We start from the raw sequence: 16,353 nt of genomic DNA, 5'->3' as shown, positions 1-16,353 counted from the left end.
CTTTCATGTATCCCCGTGCAGAGCTAAATTTAGAACAAATTTCCTAGGTTCCACAAAAAGCAACATGCAAAACTATCTATACAGGTAAAAGCAAGGATATCTTACCTTTCTTTTTGATACTCCAACACTATTGATGTCGTATCAAATTCACTAAAATCCGGGAGAGATTCTCCCTCAAAACTAAAACCACCCAATACACTACCACGAGATGATCCATACATGTTTGTAATATGGCGTCTGGTTACAGTGCTACCACCTAGCGGATTTCTTCGTAAGCAGACATGTGCTAGACAAGTAAAGTGACTAATGCAAACCGTTCGTGTTGATACTAGCGCTACTACATACAGTACCAGTTGTATTGGTAATTTGAAATGAAATATTGATTTTTAAAATACCAAAGAAACAAAAGTTGATTTTATATATCTGCTGTTCTGGGTCCCATTTTATTCCTTATTTATATCAATGACCTTCCCAAAGTAGCTACTATTCCCGCTAAAGGCTATCTTTTCGCTGATGACTTTGGAGTCTGTGTAAGTTCTAAATCAATTATTGAAAGAGAACAATTAACCCAAAATATAACAACCGTAGTTGAGGATTGGTGTACTGCAAACCTTTTGTGTTTAAACCTGAGTAAAATACAAGATCTTAATGTTACATATAACAATCTAGATTACACAGAAAAATATTCTACAGTTAAATTTTTGGGATTTGAACTTGATTCAAAATTAAACTGGTATAATCACATTGAAATCACGGCAGCTAGTGTAACAAAGGGAATATACATGTTGAGAAAATTAAGAAGTTGTGTTAGTTTGAAAATCTTAAGAATTGTTTACTTTGCCCAAATCCACAGCTTTCTATCATATGGTACTATTCTTTGGGGTGGATCTAGTAACATTTATAAGCTTCTAAAGCTGCAAAAGAAAGCTGTCAGATTGTTATGTAGTCTTCCTTCTCGTAGTCACTGCAAACCTAGTTTCAAGCTACTCAAAATAATGACTCTTCCTGCTATTTTTGTTTTTCAATGTTTAATGTATGTAAAAGAGAATAGAGGTAACTTCCCTGAACATTCCAGGTATCATTCATATAACACAAGATACAAAGATAATATAATGGCAGTGTATTACAATTATACCAAAACACAAAAGAGTTTTATTGGCACGTCCGCAAAATTATTCAACTCTCTCCCAAAAGCACTGAGAGATACCGAAGTGGGTACTTTTAAAAGTAAACTCAAATCACTCTTATTAGATAATCCAATATATGATATAGAAGAGTTTTACGAAATTACAAAGCAATTAAAGTGAAAAATTGAAGAACTATGAGAGAAATAAATAGACATGCATAGTACGAGTAGTTATCTATTGTATTGTGTTGTGATCGTTATTCTTTGTATTGGAATTACAATTGATATGTATTACAGTTATATCTTTATATATTTTTTTCTTTCTTTCTTTTCTGTATCCATATTTGTAAATATTATGTATCCAATTTTTTCCTTTTGTAAATATTGTATATGCATTTTAATCTGTAACTTTAAGATCTGACGATTGTAATGCTTTAGATGTCCTCTGAAGTTTCTGCAATAAAGACGATATGAATATGAATATGAAACACCAGCTTTTCTTCACTATTCGTCTTTTATTACAAGAAAAGTCGTTTTCAATTTCTCCAATGAAGTATTTTGCATTCAAAATTGCCATGCCCAATTTGAAGTAAAATTAATTTATTTCTTTCGAAAACGGTTCTTATTATTATTATTATTATTATTATTATTATTATTATTATTATTATTATTATTATTATTATTATTATTATTATTATTATTATTATTATTATTATTATTAAGTATTCTGCCTTTCGACAGGTTCTAGAACTAATGAGGGTTTTTTTTTTTTTTCAATTTTAGATTTGGGCCTGGAAATGTTTCTTCAATGTTTCTCGATCTTGAGCTTCCTCTTTTAAATCCCAATATTTTCTTCTATCAGTTCTTCCTCTTCCTATTCCTCGCTTTCCTTCCATCTATCCCACTATGCCGGTATGAAGAAGACAATTTCTTCGCAAGATGTGTCCAATCCAATTGATCTTGCTACAAAGGATGCTGGCTAAAAGCGTCCTCTCATTTTATCTTCGCCATCTTCCTCCAACATCGCATTTCGAAGCTCTCTAAATATTTCTTCTCTGATTTCCGTAATGTGCAGGTCTCTGAACAATGTATAGCACTTGAACAACTTCTTTCTTAGTCTAATATTATTAAGCTTGCTACTTAAGAGTAATCTTTTGTTGTTGGATGCTTCTTTGGCTATGGTAATTCTTGATCTGATCTGTTTGGTGCAGTAACCGTCTCTCGTCAAAATACTTCCCAGATACTGGAAATTATCGACCTCTTCAAGTTCTCTCTATTTTATTCTGACATGTAAGTGCGCATTTCCACGGGATATTCTAATGATTTTCGTTTTTTTTTTTTTTTTTCAATGTTGGCTTCCCTTCCATGTAGTTTCCCTATGTCAACTATTTTTTCAATCATCTCCTGTAGTCCTTCTTCGGGTCTAGCTATTATGACCGTATCATCTGCATGCATGATCTTGTTAATGATCTAAAGATATATATATATATATATATATATATATATATATAAAATTTATGTTGTGAACTTGTAAAAATCTTACACAAAAACACTAGACTGACTAAAATGTCGGGAGAATATGTTTGTTAACAGATTGACTGCCAAAGCCAGATTGTGTGTAACACTCTGTGGGGTCAAGTAATAAAAATTTGCGAAAATGAATCAACATTGTACGTCCATTTTGACGCCATTGTTAGAAGCGCCGGTTGCTTTCTAGGGCAAGGCTACGAGTATCGTGTAATATTCTGGAGCCAAAAGATTATTATTATTTTTTTTACTATGTTAACAAGTGAAAAGTGGAACCCATATACGGGTATCATGGCCTGAAACAGCTGGCGAGGTGAGACACTAAAGTGGGTATCACGACCTCACGAATGACAGTACTTGAGAGCCAATTTTGGGTCTCATGGCAGTCAACCTGTTAAGGAAGAAGCTGTTGTATAGTGAAGCGATTGAAACATGGCGGGCAACGGCCTAGAGTGTTTTATCTATCCACAATTAAAAATTTATACTTTCTGCTTTAAACTCTTCTGAAAAGTATTGACAAACCTCACTGTTTCCATTTAAAGCATTGCTTGCTCTTCTATCGTATATAAAACATTTTTAGATTGGAGTTTAGTGTCCCTTTCGTCAGTGGTGGAACTAGAAGGTACAATCTAAGGGGTCCAGCTAGAATCCACAGTATGATAGGTACTATATCATGAGTTTACAAATTTTCATGGGTGCTGCAGAAGCTTCCAACTTAACTCTTTCGTATTGAATATTATGGTTAGGTTGGACGTGACTTTGTGGACCTCAAGTATTGTTTTTTACATATTGCATAACAAAAAATTTTAAACTGAAACTATATCTAATGTTTCAAAAAATTTCCAATAAAGAATGAAAGGCTGGGAGGCAAAAATCTGAAGAACTACTCGACGATCACCTCCAGAGCCGTAGCTAAGGGGGGTAACGAGCGGGGCGGTTGCCCCGGGCGCTGATAGCAAGGGGGTGCCGAACGAGCAAGAAGAAAGAAAAGGTATCGGAAAAGAGTAAACGACGTGGCGCCTCGTAAAAGAATTGGCGCTCCTATTAAATCATATTGTTGTCGGTTCGTAAAAGAAATACATTTGTTACAAATTTTCTTGCTCGCTTCGCTCGCAACCCAGAATTTTCAATAAGAGTCACAACAAGTTTTTACTTATTACTTAAGGGGGCAGACTACTGAATATTTTTGAAATACTAATAATTTTTCTTTTGCCCGTTTTTCGTAAGTGGAAAAAGGTAATAAAATGTAACTTACCACAATAATAGATAATGCTATTTTACACCCGAAAATACGGATCGAAAGAATTTTCAGTGTTGCCATCCATAGAAATAACAGTGTGACCAGAATTTGAATTACTCAAAAATCTAGGTAAAGGCAGCGACTAGAAAAATAAACTCAACGGTAATTGATGACTTATCATGCTGTCTATCCTTCTTGTTTACTACTTTTTAAATAATATTTCTATTTATTTTATAAACCTTACATAAATTCTTACAAAATAAATATGTCAGTACAAAATAAATAGAAACATTATTTAAAAAGTAGTAAACAAGAAGGATAGACAACATGATAAATCATCAATTACCGTTGAATTCATTTTTCTAGTCGCTGCCTTTACCTAGATTTTTGAGTAATTCAAATTCTAATTACACTGTAATTTCTATGGATGGCAACACTGAAAATTCTTCCGATTTGTATTTTCAGGTGTAGAATAACATTATCTATTATTGTGGTAAGTTACATTTTATTACCTCTTTCCACTTACAAGAAACGGGCAAAAGAAAAATTATTAGTTTTTCAAAAATATTTAGTAGTCTGCAGCCTTAAAGAAAGTTATTGAATACGGTTTGTTAATGACGATGTGATATACGAGGTGTCAATTAATGATTTACAGTGTACGCAGGAGAGTTTTCAAAATCGGAAACGGTCAAAGTCTGAAATATGTGTTCGGCTTTGTAATGGTGATTAGTTTGCTTAGTTAATCACGCTTTTCTGCCACGAATTAATCACAATGATGAGAAAGAAGATACGAAAATAAGAAGAGTGAAGACACACACGCAAGCTTCTGTTTGCGCGAGAAAATTAAAAATAAAGGTAAACAGGGGAAATAATAACATATTCGAAATCGTAGAGTAGGGGCTAAAAGGGTCAGAACTTAACCCAACGAATTTCGTATTTTTCAAAGACTAATCACTACCAGTGATTCTTTTAATTCCATTGACATATGAAATGCTTCCAATTTGAAGGAATTCATTGGGGTTATTTATCAACTATTTGTATTGCCAGGACATGTTTTCTATGCATACGTATCAGTTGTGCTCTGTTTTATTTATCTACATACAGACAAAACATAAAACTTCTGAATTGGCGTTATATTTCACAAAATATTTTTACCATAAAGGAACTAACTGACTCTATAGCCTTGAAACCCGGAGGTTCAATGTCGTGTGCATAAAACCACTCCAATGACTTTTGTCCTTACTCAACTGAATCCAGTTTCTACTTTGTATTCCCATTTCTGTGAGACCCATCTCAATATTGTTCCCCCCCCCCCATCTGTCCGTCGTTTTCCGATTCGATTTCTAGTCAAAACTTTGAAAGCGTTTCTACTTTCTTTCATTTTCGTTATATGACCTACCCACCTGAGCCTCCTAGATTTGATGACTCGAACAATATTTGGTAAAAGTGTAAATTATGTGGTAACTCGTTATGGGTCCGAATATTCGTCTGAGGATTTTATTCTCAAATACTTTCAGTTTATGTTTCGCAACAATACAGAACAACGGGCATGATTATCGTTCTATATCAGTGTTTCTCAAAGTGTGGGTCGCAGGCCGTTTTTCGGTGGGTCGCGAGTTTTTCCTTGATTGAAATTTTTATTTTGATGCAGAAACATATGTTGTGAATTACTATTCAGGAAATGAAAATTGGAAGCGTTTGTTAATGAGGTGAAGAGTAAGTGGTTACTCAGAGCCCGGCACTGTCGTACAGTCACTAGAAATGCTGAGTTAGGGTGGAAAGAAAGAGGATGAGTCAAAATCTGTCACGGGGTAGGACATTGCGTTGGGGAATACTGTTAGCTCTGTGTTACCTTTCTAATGGAAACACTTCAACCCTCTCTGAGCATGCATACAATTTCATATGACACGGTTATTGAAAAAGAATGTCAAAGTGTATTTGGATAAAAGTAAATGGGCCACAAAATATGTTTATTATTTAATGTGAATCGCAGTAACAACAAGTTTTTGAACCACTGTTTTATATATTTTGAACTTCAAATTCCTCGACAGAATTTGCAACGCCAAAAGAATTTGAACTGAATAGTAACACGAATTTCCTGCTTTCAGTCGACATTTAATTTCTTCGTGGTATGATTTTGGTCTGTTAATGTTGATCCTAGATACTTGACCGCATCCACTTTATCGAAAATATTATTTGATACTTTCACGCGTCCATAATTTGCAGCATTACGACCCCAGCGTACTTCCATGTATTTAGTCCCTTTTTTTGTGCATTTACTTCTAAACTTGCAAGCATTTAGTAATGTATCTGCATTTCTTTCTATCGTTTTCCAATCTTCTTCTATCAGATTTACATCATCAGTATATACCATAACCTGGTAAATACCATTCAGCTCTAGGCCCTGGTTGCTATCTACAGTCGTGCTTCAAGTCAGTGAGTTGCTCCTGCAAACTTGGGTGATCTTCTGTGGTATCTACTGAACATCCAATTTGTTACTTCAAGAGTACAAAGATCTTGAAATCTAATTTCCACGTCTGCCTTGAGCCATTTGAGATTTAAAAAAAAAAACCTTCTAAATCTCTTTCTTCAAGTTCTTTTTAAGTGCTTGAAAACTAGGAAATTCATAGAACTCTCTACGACTTACGTTACTTGTAAAAAGGTCCTGTTTGGCAATGATCGAAGAGATGATTCCCTTAGCCTTAACGAAATGTATTCTATCCCCGTGTAGTTTTGCGTTAAGTTCATTGTGTTTATCGAGCACATCAGATAAATAGGCCACATCAAGACATCGAACTTTGACTGTCACTTAGACTTAAATCAATCGTCTGCAGAAACTCAACTACTGTGTCAAAAAGTTCATAAACACGCCGCAAACGTTTTCCTTTTGACAAACATCTCACTTTCGCGTGCACAAGAAAACGTTCAAATTCTTCGTCCTTTTCTTTACAGAGATTACGAGAAAGATGGTCGTTCAAAGAACGGGACTTCATTTTGTTAACAGCACTTATAACATAACCCAAAGAAAGACAAAAGCAAACTGTCACTCGAATTTTTTGCAACAAGACGTCGATGAATGCCACAATGGGCAGTCATAACACAAGGTTAATGAGCTATAATGAGGTCTTTTCAAATGAACTATAAACCCGCGATTTCGTCCAATCATCGCTTGCACAAGCTACAATGTTTGCTACAAAGATATTTTCCTCGTTTAAAAAAAAAAAAAATCTTCCTCCTTCTCACATATTGCAGAACCCTTCGTGTCGGTGGTTAAGTTTTTGACAAACAATAGTTCCTCCATAATCTCGTCATTTTGAACAATGAAATGGACGTAATCTAGCAGCAACGCCGAATCACGAACCGTTGATTCATCAATCTACATTGCAAATTCTGTATACTTCAGCAAGTTGATAAGTGTCTTCTCAACATCAGCATCCATTTTATCAATTCTTCTGGAAACATTATCATTACCCAACGGAATGGATTGGATAGACGTATTTAAGCCTGGCCCTAAATATTTCTTTAATTGAGCTCAATAATAATGTTTCTCTGATAGTGTGAGGTTATCCACATTTTGTTATTAATGGACACTTTATAAGAAGAAAGGAATCATTTTCCGGAATTCTGTACAGATTTACCAAACAGCTTCCCCACAGTGTTTCGGCTTTCAAATTTTAACTTCTGATATTGAAAGAACGAAAAAGTTTTATCGACTTTGTCTGGCTTGATTCTTAGCAAGTGATCTTTCAGTCGCGAAGGCTTTGGCATCATTTCTGCCGTGTCGTGACAAAACGCTGTAACTTTGGAGGAGAAGTTTTGCGAAAATGAGCCGTAAAGTTTTCATCCGAAAATGTGATCTGTATCGTGTAGAACCAGTGTAACTAGGCAATAATGGTCAACCAATCAATTTTCACCAAATTTAATCACACAACATGCATTTACGTAACATTACATGTAACCACGTGTTTCCAAAGTCAAGATACACTATTTCTACACGATACAGATCACATTTTCGGATGAAAACTTTAAGGCTCATTTTCGCAAAACTTCTCCGCCAAAGTTACAGCGTTTTGTCATGACACGGCAGATTTGAAACATAGAGTAATAATACAGTATAAGAGGTTACAGCTGCCTTTCCCGCTGAAACTGTGGCGCCACCACTCAAGGAAGTTGGGTACTACGAACTACTAAAGGAAGAACGAATCAAATCATTCAGAGCACATGAGTCTGATAGAATTAGCCAATGATACACTTAGCTATTGCCAGAGCAGACGATGCAGTTAGTTACAACTCTTGACGGTAGTGTCGCCGAGTCGTTTTCGTTGCATTGTGGGCACGATTTGGATTTCCATTATGAATAGAGATGCAAAAAAGCAGGCTTTTTTGAATCGATAGTTTTTTTCACATAAAAAGCCGGCTTTTTTGGAAAAAAACCGAGAATTTTGGAAATTTTGGCTTTTTTCATTTTCATGATTTTTCTATCCAAATAGCTTTCTTATAGTATATTCTATAGTTAGATAAGATTTCCACGACCTGAATGCCATATTTAGCTCTGTAATTCACCATCAAGATGGATGGAGCACACATTTTACGAATTAAAGCTAACATGAAGAATGTAGTATTTGAGGGCAATTTTACAGGTTATTTAACTTTATTTTAACTTTTGAGTTATCGACATTTTTTTCCTTCTCTAGATCATTTTAGTTTGTCATCCGTGTTTCATTTCTAAGAGCTTAGTACTCCAGCTTCTAGCACGAAAGTTAAACTTACGTTTTTCTATATATCCGTCAAAGCATACGTTTTTCAATATGTACGTCAAACCGTATTTCCACATTTCTGTTATACTGTAGTTGTGCAATGATTTAGCAATAATTTTCCAGATACAACCTTGAATACCAATTTATACAAATAATCAATAGCAGATTTAGAAAAGTACTTTGGGAGGGGTTTCTCTGATTGTTTCGTTTTCTAAAAAGTCCTAATTTTATTTGGGAGCAGCTTGAAGTTTATGACTACAGGCATAACTAATATTTCGTTTCGTTTATATGTTTAGCAATAATCTTCCGGATACAACCTTGAAGATCATTTTATACTGAGAATCAGTGGCGAATTTAACAAAAGTGTTTTGGGAGGGGTTTTCTTACTACTAATGTTTAGTTTTTCTAAACATTCGGAATTTTTATTTGACGGGAGCTTAAAGTTTATGAGTAAAGGCATAACTAATAGATATTTCGTTCGTTTTAGACACTCCACAACTTTGGAGAACAGGCTTCAGTCCGAAAGACCGATCCTCTAACCTTCGCAAAACCGTCACTGCTGGTAATTAGTAATAATAACGATTTAAAAACAATAAGAAAGGAAGTCGGCCAACTCCTACACTCCTAGTCGGCCAGTACACGCACTATTTCTACATTCTCAGATGGAATGAAGGAAGGCTTTGTCAGAATGGTCGAATGCTGGATTGAATCCCGGACTTCCCGATAGAAGCGCAAAAGCCAACCACTCAGTCACGTTTGTTGTGCAGTTGTATTTAGCTTAACTTAAATATATTCCGTAGTCTTTTTTTTTTTTTTTTTGTTCCGTAATGATATGTTGAATCCCTCTTGTTAAAAATTCAGAAAACTTGAGGACTGGGTAAACCGTGATGGTGGTCAAGGGCGCCCATGTTGTGGTTTCCAAGGAGGGGCAAGTATAAGCGACGTTTCAAAAATAGTTTCAAATTTTGCTGTAACTAATGTAAAAATCCTATTGGATTTTCAATATTCTGAAGTACATTTTCCTCTAGGGGGGCAAGCGCCCCCTTAACCCCCCTGATGGGCGCCCTTGATGGTGGTTATAAAAAACTTGACTGTAGAATTTCAAGAATATACAGAACCATGTGCAGCCTTTAATTGTATCATACAAATCTAAGTATTTCTCTTATGTTTTATTTTAATTTTATTTTGTTTCAAAAAGAGGGTATGGAATATTTTGAAGTAAATATACTACATACAATTTTGCTAGTTATTTGTGTATTTTTTGAAAGAAGTTTTTACTCTTAGGGTTGGCTCGTTTACACCAGCTGTTTTTTTTAAATAACTGGTTTAAACTAAAAAAAATTAAAAGAACAAAAATGCGAATCGTGTGAACTTCATGGTGACGTTTCACATGTCAAACCATCTGCATTAGTCTTATTTCCTTTTCACCTTTTAATCAAGGTGTCCCATGTTCAATTCTCGGTCGAACCACAACCCTTCTTTCATGTGTAAACCAAGTACTCTTTCGGATGTCACTTTAAGCGAAAGTCTTCTCCTTGATAACCTCGGTATTACGTAAGGATGTTAAGCCTAAACATACAAAACGAAACCAAATTATATATTTCTGCATGCCTGTTGTTTTATAAAGAAGCGAAGGTTGCTTAAATATATTGATTAAAATTGGTAAAATTTATCGATTGCCTACTTAGCTTCCAACATTAGCTTGAATTGGACTTTCAATGATACCTACGTACTAAATTTGTAATTTAATACCTCAGTTTTAGAAAAATAAACACACTGCTGAACAAGACTGCACTTATTTAATATAAAAACACATTTACACGTGACGTTTCGATCTTCTATCCAAGATCCTCATCAGACGTGAGTGTACGTCTGATGAGGATCTTGGATAGAAGATCGAAACGTCACGTGTAAATGTGTTTTTATCTATTATATAAAAGAGAACGCACAAATCCTTTGTTAGCTCATCACGCTAATACGGCTGAACCAATTTCTTTCATTTTTGGGGGGTTATTAGGATTTGGACCCTAGATGGTTTTTATCATATCACTTTAATTTTTAATTACCAGTGTCTTGAGATAATTGACCATTCAAGTGTCCATAACGTACAAATCCTTTGTTAGTTCATCATAGGTATAAAAATAAACGTATTTATATGCAACCCGCATGACCGTGTCACTCGGCGGGTTAACATAAATGACAGGCGCTATAATGTTAACATTTACTGCAATTTGAAAGCGAAAAAGTAAAAATTATCTAAGTAACAAAGTTTATTGCGTTCCGGGGTGACCGCAGCGAAGCGGGGTGAACGCTGCTAGTATTAAATAAGTGCAGTCTTGTTCAGCAGTGTGTTTATTTTTCTGATTTTATTCGTAAGACGTTGACTATGATTGTGTGTCACTCAGTTTTAGCGTACTGATTATAATACGTTGACCTTTAAATTTTACATGCAAATTAAATTTTACAGGATTTTCCCGTTATTGTTTTACATTTAAAAGAATGACGGGATTTTCCCGATGGCTAGGGCGGGAGTTTCTCAATTTAAGAAATTTACTGACCGGACTTCTTTAAGCTTATGGGACCTCTTCCAGCATAACCCCGTTGTTGAATAATAGCACCAAGGCGAAACAAACTTATTTCTGTGAATATGTAATATAAATACATAAGGCAAAATATCTAAATCAAAAAACCTGGTTTAAACCCCCAAAAAGCCTGGTTTAAACTGCCCCCCAAAACGGGTTTTTGGCATTTTCAGAAACAACCATGGTTCTTGCCAACTCTGCTTACTTTTGTATATAGGAGGTTAAAATGTGTTTATTATATACATTGGTTAATCCTTTGGAATTCATAATGTAAAAATGTTGAAGTAAAATTGTTTAAAATATCTTTTCGAAATTCATGGTTTACTTTCGAGGTTTTATATTATTATCGGCATCAACCACTAATTAAATGACTGTTTGTGTTATAGAGAAGCGGAACAAAGTCTGCTTTATCGATTTAAAGCAGAATTTTCAAAAAAGCCCAAAATTTCCCAAGCAAAAAAGCAAAGCAGAAAAAACCGAGTTTTTTTCCAAAAAAGCCGGTTTTTTTCCGAGCCCTTGCATCTCTAATTATGAATATAGGGAGTGGGTCATCAGGGTGATCAGTGATTTGAAAATATCTTTTCACCAAGAGGGCAGAAGGGAAGTTGTACGTTTGTAAGAGACGAGATGAATCCAAATTTCAAGTATTCAGCCGAATGTTGATGCACTTATTCTTTTCAGGCATGTTGACGAGTGATTTTTTTTTTTTAAATTGTACAAACTCCACACAAACACGCTAAAACTAATCGGTTAACAACCAACTGTAGATTACTCACATTTTAAAATGAGTATTAATAAATTAGGTCCATGTTCCGTTAAGGGGGTCCAAAACTACACTGGACCTCTTAAGCTAAGCTAATCTGACCTAACCTAGCCTAACGTAACCTAACCTAACATAATAGAACCTAATATAACGTTACATCATGCAATCAAACGAAAATCAATAGAAAGAAGTGGTGTCAAAGACATTGGACCCCCTTAACGGAACATTGACCATAAATTAATGCTATTCCTTTGTTTAGTTCACGTCACTCCGCTCCACAACCTAACCACTTTCCGATTGTTCGGAAGGAAACACTCTTTTCCTTTGTAATGTATTATTTCTTCGTATCAGTACAGAGTCGCACTGCAAAACAGAACCGAACCGAACCAATCAGATCAGAATACTGCTAGTTACCGACTGGAATGAGGCATGCGAGACAGAGGAATTCAAAGTTGATTGGCAGATGCTCCACCCTGCGAAATCGGACGAGAATTAACATTTTACTTTCGAAATGGAACACGGCTGACTCAAATTATCGTCTCACTTTGGAGATGGCAATCGAGACGAGAAGAAAAGTATCGTAAACACTTCTCGTCTTATTTCGATTCTCGAAATAGTGTATGTCCCTTCTTTAAGTAACAATTGCTCTGTAGACTGAATCTTATACGCTATTTTGTTACTTTGTATTTCGAAGCTCATTGAATTTATTATGGTCTGTGTAGATATTTTTGTAGCAAAGTTTTTATAATTACCTCTGTATATCCTAAAAGTTGGTTTATAATATGCCTTACTGCTGAATGATATTCAGTTATTTTCCTTAAGACGTACAGTAGAATACTTTCTACATGAAACTTTAGTGGAATACTTTCATTTAAAATTTGGGTAGTTGCAGAGGTGTGTCTTGAAGGTACGGACCCCCCTCTCAGAAATCCAAACTTTTCTGTAGGTTTTGTCTAATTTAAGGGCAACTTTAAAAATTTTAATACAATTATTATTATTATCATTATTACTAAACTGTTGTGAATTTTAATGATTCCACCCAGCTCTCGTCTAGTCGGCATTGTGCTGGACAAACGCCTTGTGTGCTGGATAAAATACTATGGTCCAGTGAATTCAAATTTAAATTTAAAAGAAGACATACAAACACACAAGGACATGAAGAAGAAAGTGGCGTTAAGAGTAATTCGAACCCTTAACTCAAACCTGGTGCCTCAGACCACTTTTTTTTTCTGATTCACCGAAAGTATCTCCGTAACTTGTTACTCGGTTATACTCGGTTATACTGGTTTCACAGTTATTTCCAGTAACCTTGAACGACAGTGACACGGACACAAATGCATCGAGGACATTTAAAATTTCTAAGGCTCTCGCACTAGGAGTCGAACCCGGGAACCCAACCACTGAATTATTTGATGGGTGGGAGTACCCGGTTCATTCCGAAGGTACGTAACTTTCAGACGGACGACATCGTGCCCGTGGGTCTTCCCGGGACTCTCATGTTTCCTCCCACTTTCTCATTCCACCAATTGCCCATCATAATTCACTTACTTTAATCATGGTCTTCCTCAACTTAACAGGCATAATCGTGGGACATTAAACGCAAAGGTTTCATTTCATTTCATTTTCAAGCGGTTAACCCAAACCAATCCGAACCAAGAAACAGTTGAATTTTCTATTGCTCATTAGAGCTCTTCCGTGACTAAGCGGTTAGCGTACGCGCCTTTGACATGGGAGTCCCGGGTTCGATTTCCGGTGGGAGCTCATGTGGTTCGGATTGCACGTTAATCAGTAGGTCCACGTCTCATATAGCCTCGCTGCTGAACGGGACGTTAAACTCAAAATCAACTCAACTCAACTCTATTGCTCATTAACGTTTTCTCACAAAAATATATAGAGAAATAAACATGGGGAATCGTAATTCCATTCTAAAGTGAAAAAGCAAAATCATAATACCTTAGCCTAAAACGAAACCATTTACACATCTTTCGGAACTTCTCATATCCATCAGATAGTTCAGTGTCCAGGTTCCCAGATTAGATTCCCGGTGAGAAAGATTTTGAAATTTTAAATATCTCCGATGTATCTGTGTTCATGTCCCTGTCGTTTAATGTACTGGAAATAACTGTGAAACCAGCATATCCGAGTATAATAGGGAAAAGTTACGGAGATACTTTCGTTGAATCAGAAAAAAAAAGTGGTCTGAGGCACCAGGTTCGAGTTAAGGGTTCGAATTACTCTTAACACCACTTTCTACTTCATGTCCTTGCGTGTTTGTATGTCTTCTTTTAAATTTAAATTTGAATTCACTGGACTATTGTATTTTATCATAATCGAAATCAGAGTGTTCCGTCGTTACTAAAATATTGGAATTGGAATCGCAATTTGCTACATACAAGAGTGTTTTTTAACACTCACTTAACAAAGCAGTCTTAGGGTAGTGGCTTGAGCATTCGTTTAGTAATTTAGCGGTTTTGGATTCGATTCCCCCTGAGGTAATTAAGGAAATTTTTATGATTCACAATGTTGATACTGCTGATGTAACATGAAAAATATTCAATTTCTCTCGGTCTTACAAGTTAGAGTTAAAACCTCCTTTCCCATGAGCAGTGTGATCGCCGAGGGATGTAATCCTTCATAGATCTGTATGATGGGTTAAAATTGCCATAGATTCAGAATGCCCAGAAATAAAACACAATGACAATTACCAATTATATCGATATATTATTAAGTTTTGAAACTGTAATGACTTCAACAAATGGAAAACTAGAATCACGCATTCCACGAAGTACATCTTCATTTTCCCAAGAAAACCAAAATAGCTTAATTTTACACCAATTTTCATTTTCTAACTCATAGACAATTGCTACTCGGATCTAATTTGGCCATTTTTAAATCAAACCTTAATTTTCTTTCGTTATTTCAAAGCATAACAGGAGAACATACCAAAATAAATTATGGTATTTTTGACCCAATGCTATGAAACAACTATGAAAATTGCTATGGACAGAAGAATGCCACATGTTGTAGCAAAAAACCTAGCTTCCAGAAAGGTCAGGTCTTGGATTTGGAAAGCCCATTGACCCGTTTTCTTTACTAACTAACTAACTAACTCTATGGCCTATGGAACCTGGAGGTACAATGCCGTGTTCACAAAGACTCTCTACTGACTTCTGTCCTTAGCCACTGAATCCAGTTTCTACTTTGTATCCCTATTTCTGAGAGATCCATCTTAATATTGTCCTCCATTTATGCCTAGGTCTTCCTAAAGGACGTTTTCCGATTGGATTTCCAGTTAAAATTTTGAAAGCGTTCTTTACAGATAGAAATAAAGTGTCGAAGCGAATATGGTCTCTGTCGTCAATTCGTCAGATAATAAACAGCAATTTGGTTTGTAGTACGTAGTGGATTATGTTCTTGGGAACCTAACAGCTAAAAAGAGAAAAGTCATGATTTCGATGGGATTTGTCACTAAGCTTTACACGTATGTAAGGTAGAAAAAGAATAATTCTGTCGTGAAGGAAAGACTGAGATACACTGTTTTCTGTTGCTAAAGTGGCCCACTTCACTACTAAACTATAATTATAGATGCATCACATTTTGCGATAATTTATTTCGTTTGTACCGCATTTCTAGGATTTAGTAGAGCAAACTGCAATGAGATACCGCTTAAATAAAATGTAACAAATTCAATAGGCTGGGTCAAAGCAGAGACCCCATGCATCACAGGTGAGCGATGTAGATCTACCAATTCTTTATTATTAGCTCCTTCAGGGCTAAGCGGTTAGCGTAATGCGCCTTTGGCGTGGGAAACCTGAGCTGCATTCCTGGCGGGGGCTCATGTGGTTCGGATTCCATATTAATCAATAGGTCCCGTCTCATAACCTCGCTACTGAAAGGGACGCTAAACTAAAAATCAACTCAACTCACTTCTTTATATATATATATATATATAGTATATACATTTTATGTATCATTTGCTTGACTGGGACACTTGCCTCCTTGGGCTTGTAATTAATTTTATTTAATATTCTACACAAGTCAGTACAACAGGGACAACCCATATCCTTCAGTAGGAGTTGAACCAGGTGCGGATCCAGAACAGACTTCTGGGGGTGCTACTTAGAGCCACTTTTAAGAGCTCCGAACTCTGGGATGGGTTTTATTTATATATAAAATAAGAAAGTTTCCTCTTCTGGCGGGGAAAGAGCGATTGCCCCGATCGTCCCCCCCTTGATCGCCTCTGAGTTGTACCCACAATGGATTTCATCTTGCAATCCGAAGCCTAACGCTCGAGACAGCTCAGCTATTGAATATTGATACAGGGTAACTCTAAGCCACTACGTTTTATTCAAGATGGA

General features: G+C 35.8%; 1 protein-coding gene across 1 annotated transcript in view; it reads right to left on the bottom strand.

Annotated features, from left to right (window-relative positions):
* Positions 1-244, bottom strand: part of LOC145672055 (transmembrane protein 47) — a 267,446-nt gene extending 267,202 nt beyond the window's left edge. Inside the window, exon 1 of the mRNA XM_081741271.1 lies at positions 106-244. Coding sequence (XP_081597397.1) covers positions 106-221 — 116 coding nt within the window. The 5' untranslated portion in view covers positions 222-244. The remainder of the gene's footprint in view (positions 1-105) is intronic.
* Between the last annotated feature and the right edge of the window lie 16,109 nt (positions 245-16,353).

The sequence above is a fragment of the Thermobia domestica genome, chromosome 15, assembly GCF_964235325.1.
Source record: "Thermobia domestica chromosome 15, izTheDome1.hap1.1, whole genome shotgun sequence".
Classification (NCBI taxonomy): Eukaryota; Metazoa; Arthropoda; class Insecta; order Zygentoma; family Lepismatidae; genus Thermobia; species Thermobia domestica.
Note: the sequence above shows the minus strand (reverse complement) of the source record. Positions and strands in the feature narration are given on the sequence as shown.